The sequence below is a fragment of the Syngnathus scovelli genome, chromosome 5, assembly GCF_024217435.2.
Source record: "Syngnathus scovelli strain Florida chromosome 5, RoL_Ssco_1.2, whole genome shotgun sequence".
Lineage (NCBI taxonomy): Eukaryota > Metazoa > Chordata > Actinopteri > Syngnathiformes > Syngnathidae > Syngnathus > Syngnathus scovelli.
This window is the reverse complement of record NC_090851.1, coordinates 521,400-542,655: the sequence shown is the minus strand read 5'-3', so window position 1 is coordinate 542,655 and position 21,256 is coordinate 521,400. Positions and strand designations below refer to the sequence as shown.

General features: G+C 49.2%; 2 protein-coding genes across 9 annotated transcripts in view; both read right to left on the bottom strand.

The window, feature by feature from the left end:
* The window catches only part of elfn2a (extracellular leucine-rich repeat and fibronectin type III domain containing 2a), a 42,955-nt gene extending 25,751 nt beyond the window's left edge, over positions 1–17,204 (bottom strand). For 4 of the 5 annotated variants that reach the window (XR_007481401.1, XR_007481400.2, XR_011086912.1 and 1 more), the window contains exons 1-2: positions 17,055–17,204; positions 14,380–14,548 (exon numbers count right to left, since the gene is read on the bottom strand). The gene's annotated coding sequence lies outside the window, so the exon portion shown is untranslated. The remainder of the gene's footprint in view (positions 1–14,379; positions 14,549–17,054) is intronic. The other variant, XM_049720596.2, reaches the window with a different exon arrangement.
* A 67-nt stretch (positions 17,205–17,271) lies between these two features.
* On the bottom strand, positions 17,272–21,131 carry mfng (MFNG O-fucosylpeptide 3-beta-N-acetylglucosaminyltransferase). Of its 4 annotated transcripts, none has more exons than XM_049720659.2 (8): positions 19,595–20,366; positions 18,904–18,948; positions 18,716–18,822; positions 18,460–18,613; positions 18,208–18,293; positions 17,968–18,133; positions 17,756–17,841; positions 17,272–17,620 (listed from the first exon to the last, which is right to left on the bottom strand). In XM_049720659.2, the coding sequence occupies exons 1-8, from the start codon at positions 19,880–19,882 to the stop codon at positions 17,569–17,571; spliced, it is 984 nt and encodes a 327-aa protein (XP_049576616.1). In that variant the 5' UTR covers positions 19,883–20,366; the 3' UTR covers positions 17,272–17,568. The 4 variants fall into 4 exon arrangements, with proteins under 4 accessions (XP_049576616.1, XP_049576617.1, XP_049576615.1 ...); XM_049720660.2 differs by having other exon boundaries at positions 18,716–18,818; positions 18,903–18,948; positions 19,595–20,354; XM_049720658.2 differs by having other exon boundaries at positions 17,756–18,133; positions 18,716–18,818; positions 18,903–18,948; positions 19,595–21,131.
* Positions 21,132–21,256: the final 125 nt, after the last annotated feature.

Sequence of the window (21,256 nt, the reverse complement as noted above, 5' to 3'; positions counted from 1 at the left end):
AAAGGACAGTGTTGAAAAGGTTACCGTCCATTTTGGAGGGGAAAAATGTTTTGATGTGATATAGTCTATATTGCTTTCATTTGCGCTCATATTGTAGCATAACGGTAGCTATGGGTACCTTGGGACAATAGCAATATGTATATGCTCTTTTGTACTTTTTATGACGATATGGTAGTGATTCATATCCATATAACCAAAGCATCTTTGATTTTGATTAGCGGGACATATTAGCCGCACCGTATAAGCTGCTTGATTGCATCGATTGCCCTACATTAGCATCAGTTCCCTTCAAAGCAATAAGCAAGAACAACAACGTGAGAGGTTTCACGCTCATCAACAAAGTTGAATTCCTTAACCAAGTGTTAATCACGAAGCCGCTTGATTAACCCACGTGTGTAAATATAGGCACGCACGCACGCACGCCCGCCCGCCCCATGAATTATTCAGCGTCCGACGCATTATCGCTTGACGGGCCCGTCATTATTTTTTGGGCCGCTATTACCCGCTTCATTAAGCCAGTGTTTGAAGTACACGTTAGCTTAGCATGTGTCCTCGGGCTGGCCACGTGCCATAAAAGTCCCGATGATTCATGCATCGTGACTTGAGCGAACATTTGTTGAGTCCAACAAAAGCAGTCCTGACTAAGAAATAAGAAGCACTCATCATACATACTAGCTGTCAAAGATTGAGTGTGCTCGCTGCATGCTAGCTGCGTGCTAGCTCCAACAAATGCTGATAAATGTGGCAAATTGAAATTTAAATAAATGCGTGCGCGGATGCGTGTGCGCGTGTACCCTAGTGCACCACAGGGTATCATCCATCCTGATCTCATGTGGACTGCGAGGCTCGCTAAGCTTTCCCCGATCAGCGGCCGCATAAACACTGCGATGTGTGTGTGTGTGTGCGCGTGCGTGAGTGAGCGTGTCGTTATCTCTTGCCGCTACAATAAACTCACAGTCTGTGTGGCCCCTTGAGAAACGGGAAAGGGGAGAAAATGAGATAAAGAGTAGCTGGCCAACTCTGCTACGGTGGATATGGCTCCAAAGCACCAGCGTGCGGCGGGGAGGGCTTCCAAAGCAGTTTGCAATCATAGCTAAGGTAGGTAGAAGGTACGTCACCACAGCAAGCGGCTGTGACTAGTCGATTCATCTTGACAAATCAAACAGAAATTGTCTGTAACAGGTCACAAATATATGCTGAGGCTCCTTCTTCCTGCGCTTAGCAAACAATCTGCTTAGCATCTCAAGCAGCAATCCAAGCATTCGACCTGGGCCGGAGTCCAGTCAGTGCGGTGGATATGGCTCGAAATCTGGAATTTTCCAGCAAAACGTAACAAGCACAGCACGTTAGCTCTTCAAATGGTACTGATGACGTTTTTTGTTTTTTTTTTCCTTGGCGCGCGGCCGCCAAGACAAATCGGACCAATGTCAATCCATTTAGCGGCTGACCTTTGGCCGAATGGCTATAGCTAGCACACGTGCGCATAGCTAGCATATTCCAAAGTTCTCGACTGTCAAACGCGTCCATCTCCATTTCCAATCGGAGGCGGGATGTTTGACGTCGGGGGCTACGTCGGAGGTCCAAACGGTAGCGCAAAGGCTAAGGCGGCAGTCGAGGTCGCCAGTCAATGCTCTTTTAAAAAAGTGAATGGCTTCGTTTGCCGCCGTCTCCAGGCGAGCCTCCCAAATGCCATCAGCAATCGGGGAAAACGGCTCGGGCGAGCGAGCGAGCGAGAAAGAAAAGCTCGTCTTTGAAGGTGTCGCTTGAGGAGGTCGTGAAGATACGGAAACACACTCGGGACTGGCGCCGACACACGGCGTCAAAAAAGACAAAGCAGACAAAGGAAGGAGGAGACAGCAAGTGTCAAACGCAGATTTGCGGCAGATAAGCAGGAAAAAAAGAGCTTGGATTGCGACTTGAATAGACAACTCAAAGATAGACAGACTTGAAAGACCAAGAGAAGCCAGACTTTTTTTTTTCTTCAAATTTTTGCACGACTTTTGGGAGATTACCTGAAAAGCTTTTTGTATTATATCGGATCGAGTTGGCCTTAATGAGTCAACGGTTCTGTCAAAGAAACTGAAAATGTTGGACTGCATTGGGAAAAAGTGTCACCCCTTTTGTCATTTTCTCCTTCTCTCCATCCCTGAACCTTTTTAATAATAAAGCGGCTCATCCGTCTCTGGCACGCTCCCGCAGGATTCACTCACGGGTCCGCTTTAATGAGATTAGCATGGCTAATGCCTCCTCCGCTGGCTCGCTCGCTCGCTCTCTCTCTCGCCGCGGGACGGAGGAGGGATCGTAAGCCCCGCCCCCTGGCGGCCAGCGTTAGCGCGGCTAACTAACACGAGGCGACGGGGAGCAGCCGGCATGACGACATCCGCTCCTACGAGCCGGCCTTGATCGATTTCACTCGTTAAATGGGACCGTGTTGATTTATTAGCCAAGCAAAGAAACTAATAAATGGTCGCGTACATCACGGCTATATTTATGAAGAAAAAAAAAAAAAAAGAAAAGACGTTTCAGTACCATTTGAAGAGCTAACGTGCTGTGCTTGGTTACGGTTTGCTGGAAAATTCCAGCACTTTGGACAGCGGCAAAATAGCCCCGCCCACTTTGCCGGGCGACTTCAATCTGTAATCATGGGGGAGGTATTTCCAGTTGTTGACTCGCATCACGGCAGCCATCATTTACTGTAACCATTTGGGAGGGCCTTTGTTGAATATTCATCAGCCGCTTTGCATAATATTAGCATAAGCCAGCCAACTAAATACTACATCGGAGAGCCACGCGCACGCCAAAGCTTTACTGGGGGAATGAATAGAAATTCAGTCAAACATAAATAGAAATACTGCGAGGCTCAAAGGCGCTAATGAAGGAAAAGAGTCTCTCTCATAAGAAGCCTATTTGCAGATAAGCGGCGGCGGCGTGTTCAAGGTGAAGCCACCTCTGCGTTTATTTCTTAGCGCAGCATTTTCTTCACCGTGGACGACCTCCGCACCCAACCAAGTCCACGGGCCCCGAGTTGAAACCGGCTCCGATCGTCTCGGAGGTCAACTCGTCGGGCCCGAATGACGCCGGGGGCCCTTGGAGGAGCTCGCTCCGCCTAGCGGCCCGCCCGTCTGCCGTGGCCTCCAATTCAGAGGGGTCGGCACCGTCATTTCCTGTTTGGGTCGTCTGCAGCGGCCCGTCCGCAGAACCAAATGAAATATTGAAGGCCGTTGTCACGCAAACGCCTCGAGACAGTGTTTGATTTAAATGGCTATTATCGTGAGACACACTTTCCGCCGTAAAAGAACTTGACACAAATAAGCCCAAATGCCTTTTCTCTGACAGGTGGCGCCGAGCAACGGACGGGAGAAATGACTTCAGAAAAAAAGAAAAAAATCCAATAAAAAGCAGCCACCGCTGTCCGTCAAACAATACAGAATTGGCCTCTTTATAGTGGCTCGTTTGATCTTAATGAGTTTTTCAACTCCCAAATTAGCTCGGCTTTCGTTGGCCGTCGACGGGGAAAGAGCAAAGTCGACGCTGACAAAAGTTGCCCGCTGATAAGCGTGCAAAGTTTGCTTTTCATGATTTGAGCGAGAACAAAAGATGGCAATTGATTTGTGTTCTTCTGCCATTCTCACTTTGCACAACATGTCACGTTTCGGCGCGCACCGATTAGCCAGACCAAGCCAGTCTTGGCTTGGCGACCACCAGCAACGTCCTGAGCGAGCTTTTCCTCCGAGCCAAAGCCGCAACGAGAGCGGGAAGTCTCGGGAGCTGACGGAGAGACGGAGGAGTCGTTAGTCATAAAAGTTGGATGACAGCCGAGCCGGGTCGGGCCGAGCCGGGTCGAGCCGGGTCGGGCCGAGCCGGGTCGAGCCGGGCGGGTGGGCGGCTGAAGATAAAAATCAAATCAATGCCAGAGTGAAATGAAGCAGACGGCGACCCGCGCCTAATTGAAAAGAGGCTTCTGGTCAAATAGGTCCAAACATTCAACCAGGAACTCTAAAAAGCAGATTAGCCACGGCAAATTAGCCGCTAACTGATGAAAGACGGCCAGGGAGATCAAAGTTGGTGGAACCCCTCCCATCCGTCTTCAATATAAAACCGCAGATGATGGCTAGAGTAAAAAAAAAAAAACAAAAAAAAAAAAACAACCTTTGCGCTCTCTCTCGTCATCCCACGCTAACCTCGCGACGGCAGCTGATCCGTGCAAACATTTTCCCACCGGCAGAAAAAAAAATGTCGGAAATAGTTTCTCTCCCGCCCGGGAGAATGTCAGCGGCGGCACGTACGAAGGTCAACGGCGACACGGGCGGCCTCTGCGTTTTTCTTTCTTTCTTTCTTAAACGCCATCTGCATTTCGATCCTTCAAGTAAAGGTTAGAGCGGCCGAGCAGGTATAAAGGAAGGCGGGAGCGCAATCGCCGCTAAATGTCAGCTTACCCACCACAAAAACACAACGTGCGCATCGTAATTCCACGCAAGTCAAAGCAGTAGTATCTCAAATCATCGTTCCCCACTCAAATGAATGGAAATGCCATTCATCTGTCCAAAAAGGCTTGGGATAAGGACATTGTATCTCCCAAAAACTCAGTCATCTACAGTCATTTTGTTGCAGAGGATCAAGAATAAACGCCTTTCTGCATGTAGCAGATTGTCTGACTACTTGCGTTGCTGCATCATGCGTCTTTCGGTTCCTTTTTGCACGATAAGCCAAACAAGTCCAAGTAAAACCCTCAATTATTGTGGCGAACCGCTGCCTTGCACAATAGAAATCAACACGAGGCAAAATAACCAAGCAAATTTCCCTTCCACAAGCCAAAACGAGAAGACGTAAAAAGGCAGCTGGCGGGTGCAATGAAGGCAATGCACCACCATCCAAAATAAACAACAACAACAAGCACCACCTCAAACTAAACAGGCCTGCCTGCCTGGCTGCCTGCGCGCTGTCAAGCAAACAAATGGCCAAGGCAAAGAACGAGCGAAAGAAAGGGAGCCGCTTAGATCGGGGCCAAAACAAATGAGCCAAAATGATGTTTTGATCCGGCAGTCAGCTGGAGGCCAACATCCATCAGCGGGCGGGAGATGGATATTATGGGATGGAGGCAGGGGGCGGAGCAAGCAGCGAGGCAGCAACATGAATGAGGGAGACTATTTGCAGCTGTTGACGACGCAAATCCATCAAACGACGGAGAGCCGACATTGGACAAAAAAACATCACGTTTGGTACAGGATCCTTTCTCTTGAAAATTGATCGCAACTAAAGGTGATTTCGACCAAGTATAAAAAAATGCTTAGTTGGCCATTCAAAATGTTGGAAGGCTTGCAAGTGTCTTTGATGTTGACAATATATGAGCCAACATAAAAGACCCATTTAGGTGTACACAATGAAGGGCGCTTTTTTTTTTGGTTCCTGCCAAAGACTCCAAAGTGTCACGAATGTTTAAACAAAACATGAAAAATCATTTTAGGAAACCAACAAACGAGAAGCAAATGCGAGTCGTGCAGCCATTCAAATCCCTTTTGGTCCAATTAAGCGCTTTTGTGTTGCACTTTTTGTCAAAGGCCCTCGCTCACCTGAGATGGCCGCCGCCGCCGCCGCATTTATTGCTCTTGCCACATGCAAAGTGTGTTGTTTGGATATTTTTGGGGAGAAGCTGAGCACATTTGGAGGCTCACTATACGGGTCCGGAGCGGGCCGCGGCTTGTTGCATTGACTGCAAAGTGCCACTTGGACTTCTGCGCCGTGTCGTGACTTTGGGAACCTCGAGAGGTGGGAAAGGGACATTCGGTTTGTCGAGACTTCAAATATAATATAATCAAATATAATAATTCAGATATGATATAATATAATATAATAAGATATAATAAGATACAATATAATATAATAATATCTTGTTGTTGTTGCGGCAAGCCGGCCGGCTCCCTGCGTCTCCGCAATCTCCGCGAAATGGTCGCCAGCCAAGCGCGTTGGCACGCTCGGCCCGTGCCGGCAGCCAAAACGCCGGCAGGGGCGTCGGCTTGGGTGGCGGATGTGGTGGGCGGCGGCCGCGGGGCATCCCACCAATAACAACAACAACAACAAAGAGAGCGCTGGCAACAAGCTTACAGTGCTGACCGACAAATGCTAGCAGGTCATCGCGCTGACATTTGAAACCTTTGAAATTCCACTTCCTGTCCAATCCCTCAAGCGAGCGGCGGTCGCCAAGGCGCCGCACGCAACGCACAACTCAAACCTCCACATGGAAGTGACTGACGTGCAGATTCGCATTCGAGGTGTGACACTGAAATGTGTGTGTGTGTGTGTGTCCTGGCACAGCACGTGTGTGGGTGTATCATGATTTCCTGTTGTCGCACTTCAGTCGTCAGCATGGAACTGTAAATGTTCACGCACACGCTGGGGCATCATTCAAACAATATGATAGTTAAGGTCTACAATTAGGAGAGGTATAATACGTAGTTCACGGATTCACGTACAACCAATGGATTAGTTCATTGATCGATGGGTAGCCGAGTCATGGTTTCGATTGCAATTTGCCCAAAAGCTTTGCGTTTCATCTGGTCAACACTCTCCAATCTCCGTCATCCTCCGCAAAAGCCCAGCGATGATACGAGTTCAAGCCAAAGAAATGCTTTGGAATGGCGTTGGGAGGCAAGCGCTGACAAGAAAGGCGCTCTCGGCTCCGGCGGCCATTGACAGCTTGAGAATGGAAAGGTTTCTTCCGCTGACCCAAAAAGAAAACAAAAATAAGTTGCGCCAAAAACTAAAAACCTTTCCACCCCCAAGCCGCCTGGCCTTTGACAGCCTTCGAAATACAAAGAAATCCAGAAAGGCCGTTGAGACTTTCCTCCAGAACCAAAAGATGCTTGTTTCTTATTGGGGCACGTATCCTTAATGAAGTGTCCGCCGAGTGGCGCTCACGAAGCCGCTTTGATTCTTCAGAAAGAAGCAAAGTGACGGCGCCATCAGTGGAGATTTCAAACAAGCTGTCGCTCCAACAAGATCATCAATATCAACTTTTCACTTCTCACATGCACACACAAAAACACACGCTTGTGTATTTAGAGAACTTTGCTTGCATTCATTAGTTGGACGCACCCAACACACACACACACACACGCACGCACACACACGCACACGCACACACACACACACACACACACACACACACACACACAACACTTGAATGCACACAGGATGTGCTGACATTACACACAAGAACAAACGTAACATTTGCATTCTGCTGATTCCTGCATTTACTCTGACTTTCACAAGTACGCACACACGCACACAAACACACACACACACACACACACACACACACACACCTGAGTGTGGGCCCTCCTTTGCCTTGTTGCTCTCCTCTACTTGGTGTCGCTACTATGCTAACTAGCCCACTAGCATTGGGCCGTGAAGTCAGACGTGCTGAACGTCCCAACTGGCATTTTGTGCCAAATGTCGCCAAGACAAACATTTTCAGCTTTTGCTCTAACCATCATGTTTGCTTGCTTTGCTTCTAGATGTCGATGGATGGATGGACGGACGGACGGCTTCTTTGAATCAGATTGAGAATCGAATCCATATAACATGGTAGTCTAGCTGCGGGCTAGCGAGTCGCACGGAGTCTTGAAATCACTGATGCTTAGCTAGGACGTTTTAGCCCACATTCAGTTAGTTCTTGTGCTTTTATTTTTTCCTTTTATCCCAACAACATTATTCCTCCGAGTTTCACACACCATTTTGGTGCGAAGAGACATTTCTCATTGGATTTATAGCCTCCATTTATCTTCTTCTCAGTTTGCACAGTGAGCTCGTAAAAGGAGCTCCCGGAGCTTCTGTCCGCCCGTCCGCCCGGCCGGCCGGCGTGTGCAGCTAAGAGCCACGCTTCATTCCGCCGCGTCTCTTTCAGCCGTCGCGTCAAATAAATGGCGGCTCGGGCGGCGCCGCGGTGGACGCCGTTAGCGTCAGCTGCTGTGGAACATATTGCCCGCCAATAAGCCAGAGGAGGTGTTCACACCGCAGAATCAAGTGGGAAGGGATACAAAAACTGTCGACTCAGCGCTGCACTTTAGTGTAGCTAAAGCATTAAGCATCTCACCTCTCGAGCGCGCGAGCAAACGTACGCTTTGCATCAGCAGTCACAACTGCTACGCAGATAGATGTTCCATTCTTTGGCTTTTCAACTCGTTTGCCTGCATCCACAGGCGACCGTTGAAAGCCGGCGCCGTGTGCTAGCATGCTAACACGCCCGTCGGCTTCCCTCCAACACACAAAGCGTGTCGGAGCACCTTGACGGGCAATTCATTCAAATCGGGTCGCCTGGCAACACATCAAAGATCTCCTCGGCGCGCGTGGTCAATTGAGAAGGCCGATGGCTTGCAAGACGCATCCGAGACGACACGGTCCACCACGAACATCACGCCGCCAATTCAAGCCTCACGTTTGACTGATGCCAATGCCCGAGGGGTTGCCGAAAAGGCACTGACTTGTTGCATGACGAATGTGAGAAGTTTGGACGTAAAAGCGAGAAGGCGGCGGCGGCGGCAGCGGCGGCAGCGGGATCCCCCTGGTGACCAACGGTGGTGGCCAAACATCATGAAATATTGATGGAGGCGTCCGGGAAAAAGACAGAATGTGTGAGCGAGTGCCAGGCTGCGGGAAATCAAAGCAACAACAAGACACGGCGCTCACAGTCAGGATGAAAAGCCGAGGGGATAAACAATAGCTAGCAATGAATACTTTACACGGGAAGAGGAGACTCTGTAAAGAGCCGACTTACGCGCATGCCTTTACGACATCGCATTTTAGGTCGCCACTAGCGTGGTTAGCAAGCTAGTAGGCTAGTTATGGAGTCCAAACGCTCATTTATAGAGAGACCACGGAAACTTGAGCTCAACGTGAAATGCGGCTTTTCTCACTGACATTAAAAATGAAATGCTAACGTGCTAATGAGCGTGGTTAGCACCTGAGACTTTAAATCACCAGATGCTGCTAGGCTAATTAGAGAGGATAACGCAGACGCTCGAGTTCTGAAAATAAATCTCCCTTCTCTTTACGACAGCACTGATTGCTTAAATGAAATGATGATCATGTAGCAAGAGCTAGTTGGCTATCTAGCACGCACGTGGAGCGATTTGAATTCAATAAAGCAACTGTGCTTTTGCTAGCAACATTAAGTAGCACAGTTAGCCCCTCTCACTGGGATTGCTCTTCCTAGCCTCCTCCATCACGGACGCATAAATTGATAGCTCGCTTTTTTGAACTTCCTCTCTTAATTGTCAGGAAAGCGATTCCTTATCGGCTCCGGAGGCTTTGCGGGGATCCCGGAAAATCCCGGAGGCCGCTCTGGTCTGTACGTGTGCGCGCAAGCGTGCGTGCGCGCCTGTCAAACAAATGAAGACGAATGGCAGCAGAGTCCCGCGCCATGCTTCAGCACGTAATAACCAACAATAGAGGAAAAAGCTCATGGTAGGTATTATTCACCGGTGGGAAACAATGAAGTCAAACAATGAACAAATGGGAGCACGGCCGTCGCTCCAAACAACCCTCGGGCAGGCGTCGTGATGGCTAGTTAAGGAGTAGGCTGACAAACGAGGCTAATTTTCGGAGCGCATTCCTAGCAAGTAGATGCTCTTCTGGTAAGGTGCATATAGGCTAGCGAGCGAGCTAGCTGCCACCTAGCCTAGTTAGCTAGCCAGGTGGGAGCAGTTTGTAAATTGCCAGATAGGTCAGAAAGAATAATGGTTCTGTTGGTTGAGTCGGTCAGTCCAGGTATCTTGTGTACGGCAGGTGCCATCGGAATAATCAAAAAGGGTCTTACTTTCTCCACCAACAGTCGCCCGCTTGTCCTTGGGATTCTCACACTTCATATATCATTATTATCCCATCATCATTAGGATTATTATATATTTATAGCCTTACCAAGTCACACTATAATATCTGTAGCATGCCGCGCTCTCCCTCAGTGCCCTTGGAGCCTGCCTTCCTGAGCGTGAGTAATCCACAACCGATTAGCCATTCTTGCCTCTAGCCTAGCGACGCCCCCCCCACACACACACACACACACACAAAATTTAAGATGTTAATGCCGCCTAAATAGGATTCATTCTTGGTTTTCCTCATCTCGCAGTCAACCAATCACAAAGCACTTTGCATCGAACACATCGCAGTCGGCGCAAATGCTAACGCTAATGTTAGGCTAACTAGACTTGATTCCTTTGCGATAGCTCACTTTGCTTGGCTTAGCTCGTAGCAGCTGAGGCCGTGGGGCCCGCCGACTCAAGCGCATTCAGACGGATCCAGCGGCCGCAATTAGCGCATCGATTGTGAGCAAATGGATTCAAACGGAGACTGGCTCTGCCGTGCAGGTGAGAAAATCGGCGGTCGTTTCTCACTTTCTTGCCGTTAAAAGCGTCCGAGGTGCTCGTTGGGAGCGCGCGCCGTCAATACTTTTTCACTCCGACAACAAGCCCAAAAGCTCGTTAACTGGAAAGCCTCATTTGATTTGAAACTCGACCTGAACGCCACGCCGAGCCGAGCTCTTTTCAAATCTTAAAGCAGGTCTGAACGCGCAACTTGAAGGCAGGCCGATTGATTATCTGTTTGAAAGCCCAGATGCAAACAAACTCTTCTTGGCTCCAAAGTCTAGCCTAAATGCCCAACAAAACCTGCAGTGAAATGTGTCTGCACGTTTGGAACCCGAACTCGGCCTTCTTAAGCCCTCATTTTGGGCTCCTAACTCAACAGAACTCGGAAATCCTGATTTGAACTTAGTTTGAAACCGTAAGTGAAACTTGAGACCCAAACCCTGGAGGTCCAAAGCATCTGATGCCTGCGTCGCTTTCTATCCATTCCAAAGCTAGTTCCAATCTGCTTTTCTTTTCTTTTCTTTTTTTTATGGTGTGTGCGAGAGGCTATCTGAGCCCAGCAGAGCTTGTTGAAGACAAGCTGCACTTCATGCAAGGATGGATGCTGCACCCTGGACTGTCAATTACCAGAATCTCTACTCAGCCAGAACCCCGCTTGGCTGAGTCTGCCAGCCAGCCAGCCAGCCAGCCAGCCAGCCAGCCAGCGTGTGTGTGTGTGTGTGTGTGTGTGCGTGCGTGCATGCGTGTGCGCGTGCGTGTCTTCCTTTAGGCCAAGCTCATTTTTGCCCATTTTTCCATCTGCGCTGACATCCATCAGCTTCTCCTCCCGTCAACCTGCCGCCGCGACTGCTGTGAGATTTAAAGAAAAGGCTGGCCAATCGGGCCCACGGCGCCTCGGCCCGCTTTTAATGGCGCAGAAAATTAAATGAAGTCAAAGTCGGCCGGAGAAAAATGACGCTGATGCAGGATGAAGAGGGTGACGACTTGTTGACCGATTAAATGCTCGCGATGACCGTAAGCCAACTATAACAAAAAAAATGCAAAACCTTTATAATTTAAAAAGTAAAATTTCGACACTGTTGTCTGTTTCAAATAAGATATAGCGCAATATAGTCTTTCCTTCTCAGCTGATTGCAAAATCTTAGCATTTTGGAATCACTTCAAAAAATGTTGCAATTAAATAACATTTGAATGATTGTGAAGAACTTTGTGATCAGGTCATTAGAGAGGGGGAAAAAAAACAACTATTTGTTGATCAACGAAGCATCTTCTAATGTGGACTCCATTTTGAAGCCACGCGTGAAAACGCTCAACTTCCAAGAGAGAAGCGTCTTGATTGGTAAGAAAGTAAAGATGATCACCGCTTGGTGCCAAATAAATTCATTTGATGACATCAAAATCCCGCTGGGGATGTCATTTGGACGGGCACGCACGCACGCACGCACGCTCGCTCGCTCGTTCGTTCACGCAGGCAGGCAGGCACATCAGCATGCAAGAGGAGGCGGCGCTTTATGGATGAGCCCATCCCTAAATGGGATGCGCGCTCACACTCGCACTGTCTGCATGCTGCTTTGGGCTAATGTGACTTTGCAAAAAAGTTTTTTTTTTTCTTCTTCAAATGATTCTTATTTCCCGCACGCACACTTTACACGTGCCTTCCGGTTACCGTGGCCGTTTCAGAATGGCCGCGAGAAGACTTGAGGAAAACTTTTGTTGTCCTCTTCCCAAATGCATGAGGACACACAGCAACAAATGCGCGTGCATGTGTGCGTGTGTGTGTGTGTCTGTGTGATCGTCCCACGCAGCCGCCTGAATAATTGAAGCATCATTTAAAGTGAACGTCGGTGGAAAGCGGCCATGAAAGCAAGCGTACGTCTGTCAGGATAGGCCTGGCCTGGCCTGGCCTGGCCTGGGCTCGGCCGGCCGCGGCGGCGGCGGCGGCATGAGCACAATGGCAGCAGCTGGCGGCCGCCATCAACACATCTTCTTACGCTGAAATCCCGTTTGGCCGAGCTCTAACCTGATGGAGTTGACTTTCCTGATTAGCGGCAAAGACATCCTTGCTGTCACAACTCAGCGCCACCCATCTGTCTACTACGCGTGCTTGAAATTTGGGGAACTAAATTTATGGAGCTGATTCTTCATCGTCAGATGACAAAATCATTTTTTTCTCCCTCCCCCCCCCCTCCCGACTTGTTTTGGTCCAATACGCCAGCCCGCGAGCGCCCCGAGGAAGCCAACACCTTAAATAATTTGGACGTTTCGACAGGATGCGGGAAACGTCCCATTTCCATTACAAGCTTCTTAGATTAGATGAAATGAAACTTTTATGGTTCCCTTTGGAGAAATTGGGCCATGGGGGGGGCGTGGGCAGAAGACTACGTAAACACTTGCTCAAGGGACTGACGAGCGCAGCAATGACGGGACGCGAGGAAGCTAAAAGAAAGGTGAGAGGAACACAACCAGGTTCAAAAGAACACAAGGAAATCTGGAAAAAATGGAGAGAATGACAGCAAAGTCTGGAAGAACGCAAGGAAGTCGCCGCAAACGTATGTCCCCGAGTCGAGTTGGGCGGGAAAACCGGCGCTAGGCGGAAATGTTGGCTTAGTGCGAGCCCACGCAGGGATTTGAACACAAAAAGCAAAACACGACTGGAGGGAAAAACGCCCGCCGGCCGGCCAAGCCCGTCCGTCCGCCACACTCGCGCTGAACTTCTCGACGCTCCTTTGTTTTTGTCTGCAAGAGGAATTATTCATCACAAAAAACAAAACAGGAGAAAAGTGACAGATAGTTTTTTTTTCCGGTCTGGTGTCCGCTCACTCGGTTGTGTGTAGTCCCGAAGCCACAACAACTCGCCACGCGCAAAAACGTGTCACGGATTCCCGGCAGACCGTTTTGAAAGTGGGAGCCTGGAAATCTCCGTGCTTCCCGCCGGCGACATTACAAACGCACGCCGTGTGATGTGTTTCTTTGCATTTTGCCAATCAGCTGGCGGCGACAAATGGAGTGCAAGCCCAACGCAAGTCGGGACAAAAAATCCTGTGGTCGAAGATTAGCTCTATATATTATATATATTATATATATATATATATATTATATATATTATATTATATATATATATATTATATATATATATATATATTATATATATATATATATATATATATATATATATATATATATATATATATATATATATAGATATATATATATACACACACACACACACACACACACACATATAGACTGTATGGAGACATTGAAATATATAAATCATTATTATATTAATAATAAATTCCAATTGTGGAACAAAAAGGTACTTATGGTGGCACCCTGAGGAATCCCATTTGAGCCAAGTTAGCACCCAAAATTGTCTGCTCGCAAGTTAAGTCCCAATTTCACAGAGTGTAAGGTCCGACGAACTAGGCCAGAGTGACTAGCGCCCTAATCTAGCACCTTCCCCTGGAAGCCTCCCCCCACCCCCCCCCCCTCCCAGTGATGTGACTCATGGCCACCCCTTCAGCCAAACAACTTCAGCAGCCAAAAATGAAAAGCTCAATCCATCAGTCATGTGAAACAGCAGCTCGCCCGCCGCTCATGTGACCAGCAGTGAGAAGAAGGGTGCCCGAAAGCCAATCAATCAAGTCAATTGAGGAGGACGCACGCCCCACCCTCACGAGTCCCCTGCCCTCCCCTCCCTCTCTCTCCCTCCCTCCCTCCCTCCTTCAGCTGTCAATCAAAAGGCACACGCACGCATGTCACAGGCACACACGCATTCAAGCAGATGTGCTTCCTCCTGACCAATGCCGCAATATGGAATGGCACGCACGTGTTTCTTCCTCTTCTGTCTTCATCACGCACTCACACACACACCCATGCGGCGCGCAACACCCCCCCCCCCCCCCCCCCCCCCCCTCCAAAGAAGCAGTCCGGTCGGCATCGGCGTGCATGCAGCTCAGGCTTCCGCAATCCAAAAGTGAAGAAATGCTCAACATAACAATGTGAGCGCCTGTTTTACCTTGTCCGGTGGAGGCGGGTGGCCGTGCGTGTGGGGGGGTGGGGGGGGAAGGTCCGTCGCCGCTTGGCCGAGCTACGATCCACAACGGAGGAAGAGCTTCGGTGCGTTCCAGCAGAGGAGGAAGGCGAGAGTGAAGGAAGGAGCGGTGATGGCAGAGACGGTGCGCTCGCTGCTGGAAGGGAAGGGAGGGCAGTGGAGGGAGGGAGGGAGGGAGGGAGGGAGGGAGGGAGGGAGGGAGGGTGCTGGTGAATTGGGGCTAACAGCCTCTTGCCCAACTTGCGGCGCTGACACACGTACAATAAGCACAGGAGAAAGGGGGGGAAAAAAAAAAACACCAAAAAAAAAGGGGGGGAACCTAAATGGTGTGAAGAATGGAAGGTTAAAGATAAAACTACAAAATGGTATGCAAGCAAAAAAAATGATGAATGAGTGATGACAAAAGAAGAAAGATGGAAAATGAGAGGACAGAAACAAGGACATATGGAAGGAGCTGAAGCTGATGGAAAGAAAACAAGGATGGTAGCAAGTCAACGTTTTGTCCAAGGACCCAAAATGTGTGTGGTTCCGCCATCTCCCCTTTGTAAGTTCGAGAAAAAAAAAAAAAACTTTGCAAAGACTAACTAATGTCACAGAGGAAGGAAAATGCAGACGGGATGAGAAAAGTGGCAGTAACGTCGTCGCTTGGCGAGGAGGACGACAACGACGACCGGGAGCGATATGGATCCCATCCATCAGTCAAGAACTATTATCAACTTCATTTTTGAAGGCTGCAAAACCAAATGGACTGCGCACACACTTCGCAAAAGCAACAATTGTGATTAATTGCCACCCAAAGATTTGTCAAAATATACGTAGATTTGATCATATTTAAATGGCTCAAAATATTAGGAACAGATCCCAGAATGACACAAACACACATTTTGCACTGGATGTGACTTGGCGGTGTACCTAATCAAGCGTCTGGGGAGAATGGGGAAAAAGTTGACGTGGTACTTTGGAGCGCATACAGTACATCTGGGCTGCAACAAGGCGAGGTGGCGACGGACGGCAGCAGCCATCAATCATCGCTCGGCACCACTCGCGCCCCGCTGTCAGCGCCCAATTACCGGCCGGCAAAGCCATGAATCAACCAATCGGCGCGGGCCAGGGGGGCTGTCCAAATATTGCCCCCTCTTGCTGACCCCCGAAGGGAAGGAAATTCCAAAAATAAATCAAGTTGATTTAAGATATCGTTTGCAGCGGGTCGCCTATGGAAACGGGCGGAGCTACACACTGTGCTGATTGGAGGAGGCTGTGACGGCATCCAAGACGCTGCGCTTACTTCCAAAGACCAAGAGGAAGTCAAGCAAGGATGAAGATGCGGCGTTGATGGGGTGGTCCGCTTAGAGGAGGTGGGGGGGGGGGGGGGGGGGGGGGGGGGCTTAGGAACATGCGGGGAATCTCAAGCGCGGCTCTGGCTGCCGTCGTCATGGCAACAGCAGGGAGGCGAGCGCCGTCCGTCTCTCCTCGGCGCGTTTCTCTTAGACCGGCACAAATACTACTCGTGGCCGTAACAAATTCACGCAAGCTTTTCATAGTATCATCAAATCTTTCCCCTTCAGTGTTTGATCAAAGTCGTCCGTTCCTAACTATGACACGAACAGCATTAAAAAAATTCTGTCTACGAATGTGAACCCTTAATGATTGCGTTTGCTAGCTAACATGCTACTTGAGGCTTCACTGGCGGCCGCCGCCATTGTTGTCCGAGGCGGAAACGTCCAAAATGTTGATGGAAACTAAAAAAGCGACGAGAACACGCACAGCTGTGGAAAACGCCGCTTCAGGTGGCAAGACGACGGCAAGACGGATGGATTCATGGGGCACGCTTGCAAACAAGCAAGCAGGTGGTGCATCAGTGAGCCGCTGAGCTGTCAACACGCAAACGCCATCCCGGACAAATCCATCGACACGCGCGCGCACGCACGCACGTTAAATGTGCGTGGCGTACAAAGAGCACACCAGCACGTGTCGCGGCACCACAGCACACAACAGCACACGCATTCATTCACATTTGGAGCCACTCAAATGAGCACATGAAGCCACATTTGGGCCTCTTGGCTCACCTCTTCTGATCTGCTCACGTGAGTGACTGACGCTGGCCAAGTGACACTCGAGACAGCAGTTCAGTCGAGAGCAGAGGGCGGGCGACACTGCTTTTCAACTCGTCTCACTTTGACAACGCCGTCTTTGAATTTGTAAGACTAAATGCGAAACAAATGAAATGAAATGAAAGAAAACAAGCTGAAACACAAAGTGCATGTGCAAACAATGTCAACATGCACGTGTGCTCATTCTCGAGCACACGCAATGAACTAACTTTCTGCCCACGGAGTAGCATTGGAAGCGTTACATGGCGTGCTGTCGCCCTCTGGCGGCTGCTTGCGGCCCTACATCTTACTTTCCCCGTGCTCGTGTAAATATGATGCGACTTGAATCCTACAATTGGATTTGCAGTGAATAAATACTTCCCAAACAACAATGACACTTGTTTTACAGCTGCAAACATTTTAAGCATTGGAATCAAATGAGTGGCCAGGTGGCCGTGTTCGAGCCGCTCGTGACATCCGATATGACTTGGGCGCAGCAAAAATACACAAGTCCGCATTTGAGCAATCATATGTGAGAAAGACGCTCACCATCGAGGTGTTGACTGCTGCTGTGTAGCTTTTGGCTCTTGTCTGGCGTTTGCAACAACAGGGAACGGGAGGGCGACGAGCAGCGACGAGCAGCGACGAGCAACGGCATGGCCGCCATCTGCAATCGGCAGTAACCTCCCGCCAAGTCGAGGGCACGCCCCGCTGCAATATGATTGGCTGCTGCGGCCAGGTAGGACACGCCCTACTGCCACCTGGCGACTAGCAAGCAGTAAAGACTGAATTTAATGATGAAAATCAATACACTCTCTTGACAGAAGTATTTCAATGATTGGCAGTTGCTGTCATTCAAAACTCTTTTTCAACTTTTGGATGCCAAAATGTCTTCACCATGATGCGTTCCAGAAGAAATGTGAATTGCAATCTTGTTTTTTTACAAATGCAACACTTGAAGCGAATCAAAGAACACGTTTGCCGAGTCCCTCGTCGAAGGAGACAGTCACGGACGCGCATGATGAGCTTCTGAAGAGGTGAGCCCGGTTTTCCCGAGGGCACTTCAGGGACACCATCGGGTCAGCGGGTACAGCAAACAGTGCAGACTCTTGAACCTGATGAGGACCAACGATTATCCCCTATCTGTCCTTTTTTATTTATTTATTTATTTATTCATTCATTCATTCATTCATTCATTCATTCATTCATTCATTCATTCATTCATTTTTAATCGACGACTGACCACTGACCTGGATGGATCTTCTTCTTTGGAGAAGCTTCCTTTCAGCTCCACACTGTTCATCTTGTCCCCAAGCGGCCCGTAACTCAGAGTCACCTGACGCCCAAAGCAGTTTATGGACTGTGGAAAGCGCTTTCTTTCTTTTTGCACAGTGAACGGAGGTCCTGATCTGATCCTTGCTGCCTCTCGGCGTGTCTCCACTAGAGGGCAGCGCGCACGTACCTGCTGCAGGATGCTGGCGCGGTCGAGCAGCATGAGGTTCTCCAAGTGCGAGTGGAACAAAGGGCAGTGCACCATGGAGACGCCCAAGCGCTCCTCCACGATGAAGCCCACCGTGCAATCGTCGGGCAGGCTGATCTTCGCCGACGTCTCCTGGAAGCGAGGCCCGCTGAATGCGCGCGCAGCGTTTATTGAAGGCCGCTTCTGACACGAGTGAGAGATGAAGGGAGAGTCCGCAAGTACCGAGCCCAGGGGGACATCTTGTGGGCCAGACGTCGACTCAAACAGAAGCCTGCTCCTCCGGTGGCGAACCAGAACTTCACTTGCCTCTGCGCGTGCACACACGCACACACGCGCACACACGCGCGCGCACACACGCACACACACACACACGAAAATGACAAATATGCTGCTGTTTTTTTGTCAGACCAAAAAATAAACCAACTGTCCTTCAAGATGCGCACTATAATGAATACGTGTTCATATTAAGTGTACCGTTTGGTTTCCCTCCATGAGCTCGTGCGCCGTGATTGGTTTGTCCAGGCTGGCCTTGCCAACGTAGATGTCGCCGTCTTGCGGGAAGTCGGCCAGCGTGGCCACGAGAGCCTGGCCGTTCACGTAGTTGTCGTCGTCCACGTGGCAAAACCACCTGAGGAGCGCCCGCAAACAAACGTCAGCAGGTCGGCCAAGCGGCGCCACGCAGCGCGCGGGATTTTCCCCGAAAGAAATCCAGCATGCGTTGGCGTCTCACCTCTTGTCGGACGCCAGGAAGCCTTCGTACTCGGCGGCCATCTTGCACCCCAGGGCCTGCTGACTGTGGTCCGAGCGGCAGCCCGTCACGACCACGTTGTAGCCTCCAGTAGAAAAAAAATCACATTCGTATGGACCGTGAGTGGAGTGGGCTGACTTAGGACCTAAACTTGACCTCCCTCTCGTACCTTGGGCCTTCAGGTGGTCATCGTCCTCGTCTGTAAAAATGAACGTCTGCGAGAGGAAAAAGGGGAGAAAATGACCACGTGTGGGTTGACGACAGAACATGTATGTCATGACGCCGAGGCGGCGGGGGCCGCTGCACGTGACGTGAGAAGTGAGAAATGAGAAGATGGGGTCGGTCCGCTTGTGTCAACTACTTCCTGTTCTGCACTTCCGCTTCATGTCGAGAGGCTCGGCTTCCTGTCAACTCCTGTCGGTGTCTTGTGACAGACAGCGCTCTGAAAAGCTGCATGAGCAATTTTGCACCAAACCCCAACCAACTTAGACGACTAGTTTTTGCTATTAGGAACCATTTTTGTTATCAAGAATGAATTCTTGGAAAGTTCCATCGTAACCATGGCGAATGGACATAACTGACGACGCATTTGAATAAATGTTGCAAAAGAATATTTCACACTTTCTAATTGGACACATACTTGAATGCATGCTTTCTTGGATGACGGACGGACGGACGGACGGACGGACGGATATGTGGGATATTAAATCGTCGGCGAGGTGTTTGAATTTTAAACATACATGCAGTTCCTCCCCGTAAAGCTTCTTACTCAATCAAATGTTTCATCTAAAACAAAAACACGCTCGCGCTCAAATTAGCAGCCAGCCACTCACTCACTCACTCACTCACTCACTCACTCACGTGCGACTTGGTTGTGGAGATCCAGGTCTCCAAAAGGAGGGCCAGGCGCGTTCCGTGGAATCTTCCGGTGGTCTTGAGCGATATGAAAATGTCCTCCAGCCGCAGCTCGGCTCGGGGGGTCCGCCTGAGGGCTTCGGACGCGGGAGGGGGACGACGAGCCGCCGGTGCAGGCGAGATCCCCGAGACGGAGAGGCGCTCGCCGCCGTCTCGCTCAAAGTTGGCGTAAAGAAGCACGAAGAGGGCGAGGATGAAGAGCAGCAACCTGCGAGCGAGCCATCTCTTCTTCATGGCACCACAAATGGGGACAAGTCCAAAACAATCATGAGTTTAACCAGACGTCCTCTTTTCCCCGGACACGTGCTACTTTTCAGCCCCCCAAAATATGTCCGGGGGGAATTTCAAAAATTGTCCGGGATTTTGTTCGACTGCCTCACTCACATGTACAGTACATTGTCAATAGAATTGCCACTCACTCCGTTCCATTTCACTCTATTCCAGGTTTCTCTGTAATCGTTCGCAAATAAGTCACGCTCTTCTCCTCAAATCGAGCCACTTTGCTGATTGTGTGTGCGTGTGTGCGTGTGTGTGTTTGAGGAGGAAGTAGGCGAGTGCTTGCCAGCGAGTGTATACAAAAAATGCCGAAACGAAAATGCACGTTTACGGAGGAATTAAAGATTTGTTTTGGCGTGCTTTCACCAGGGTCCTGAAGCCCTTTTTTTTTTTCAAATGCTGCACCGATAGTCGTACTTCCTTTGTCTTTTTTTTTTTTTACTTACTTTTTTTTTTTTTTTTACTATAAAACAAAAAATTGTTAGTGTGCATATTTTACTAGTGTAAATATGTTCTTGTCGTTGTACATATGTTGTTGTTATTGTACATATATTGTTTTGTGTTATTGACCGATATACAGATACTGATATATAGACACCTTGTCATTTAACCACGAGCACCCCCTCGGCGTCCTCACAAATATGAGAAGGTGTCCTCTTTTTCAGCAACCCAAATCTGGTCACCCTCGTTGAATTAAACCACGAGCAATGATCACGCAACAACTGGTCGAACTTGAAAGGCGCCCAGTAAGAAGCCAATCATCACAAAATGCTCCATCAATCGAAATGGAACTTTGTCATTCTTTGTGGGCGTCTGTTCAACACGGACAGGAAGGGAGGGAGGGAGGAAGGAAGCGACTGACGTCTGACGCCTTCGGCTCGGCAACAAAATGGCTCAAGTATGATTGAAAAGTACAAATTGAACAATGTGCTTGTGCTGGAGTACTGTCTGTCGTGTTTCAGCCTGCCCTAAAAATGAACAAATCAATGTTTGTAATGTCTCTATGAGAATAAGCACACAAACTACAATATTTCGCTTCGTGAGAAATAAACAGATCAAATGGAAAGAACCCATTTGTGCAGCTTGAATCATTGTTGATGGCACATTTTGGTGCATGCAACTTGGCCACCAGGGGCGGTATAACAGAGTCATGCAGAACGGACTGAAAAAGGTTGAGGTCACGATATGCACATTGTGCGCTTCTCCGTATGAACCATACACGTCCTAAATTGATACTGACATGCTTTGAACTGTTGTGTTCAATCGTCAATATCACCTTGACCTCAAATGACGCGATCGGCACTAAATAGGCAGTGTGACGTCACATGTCAC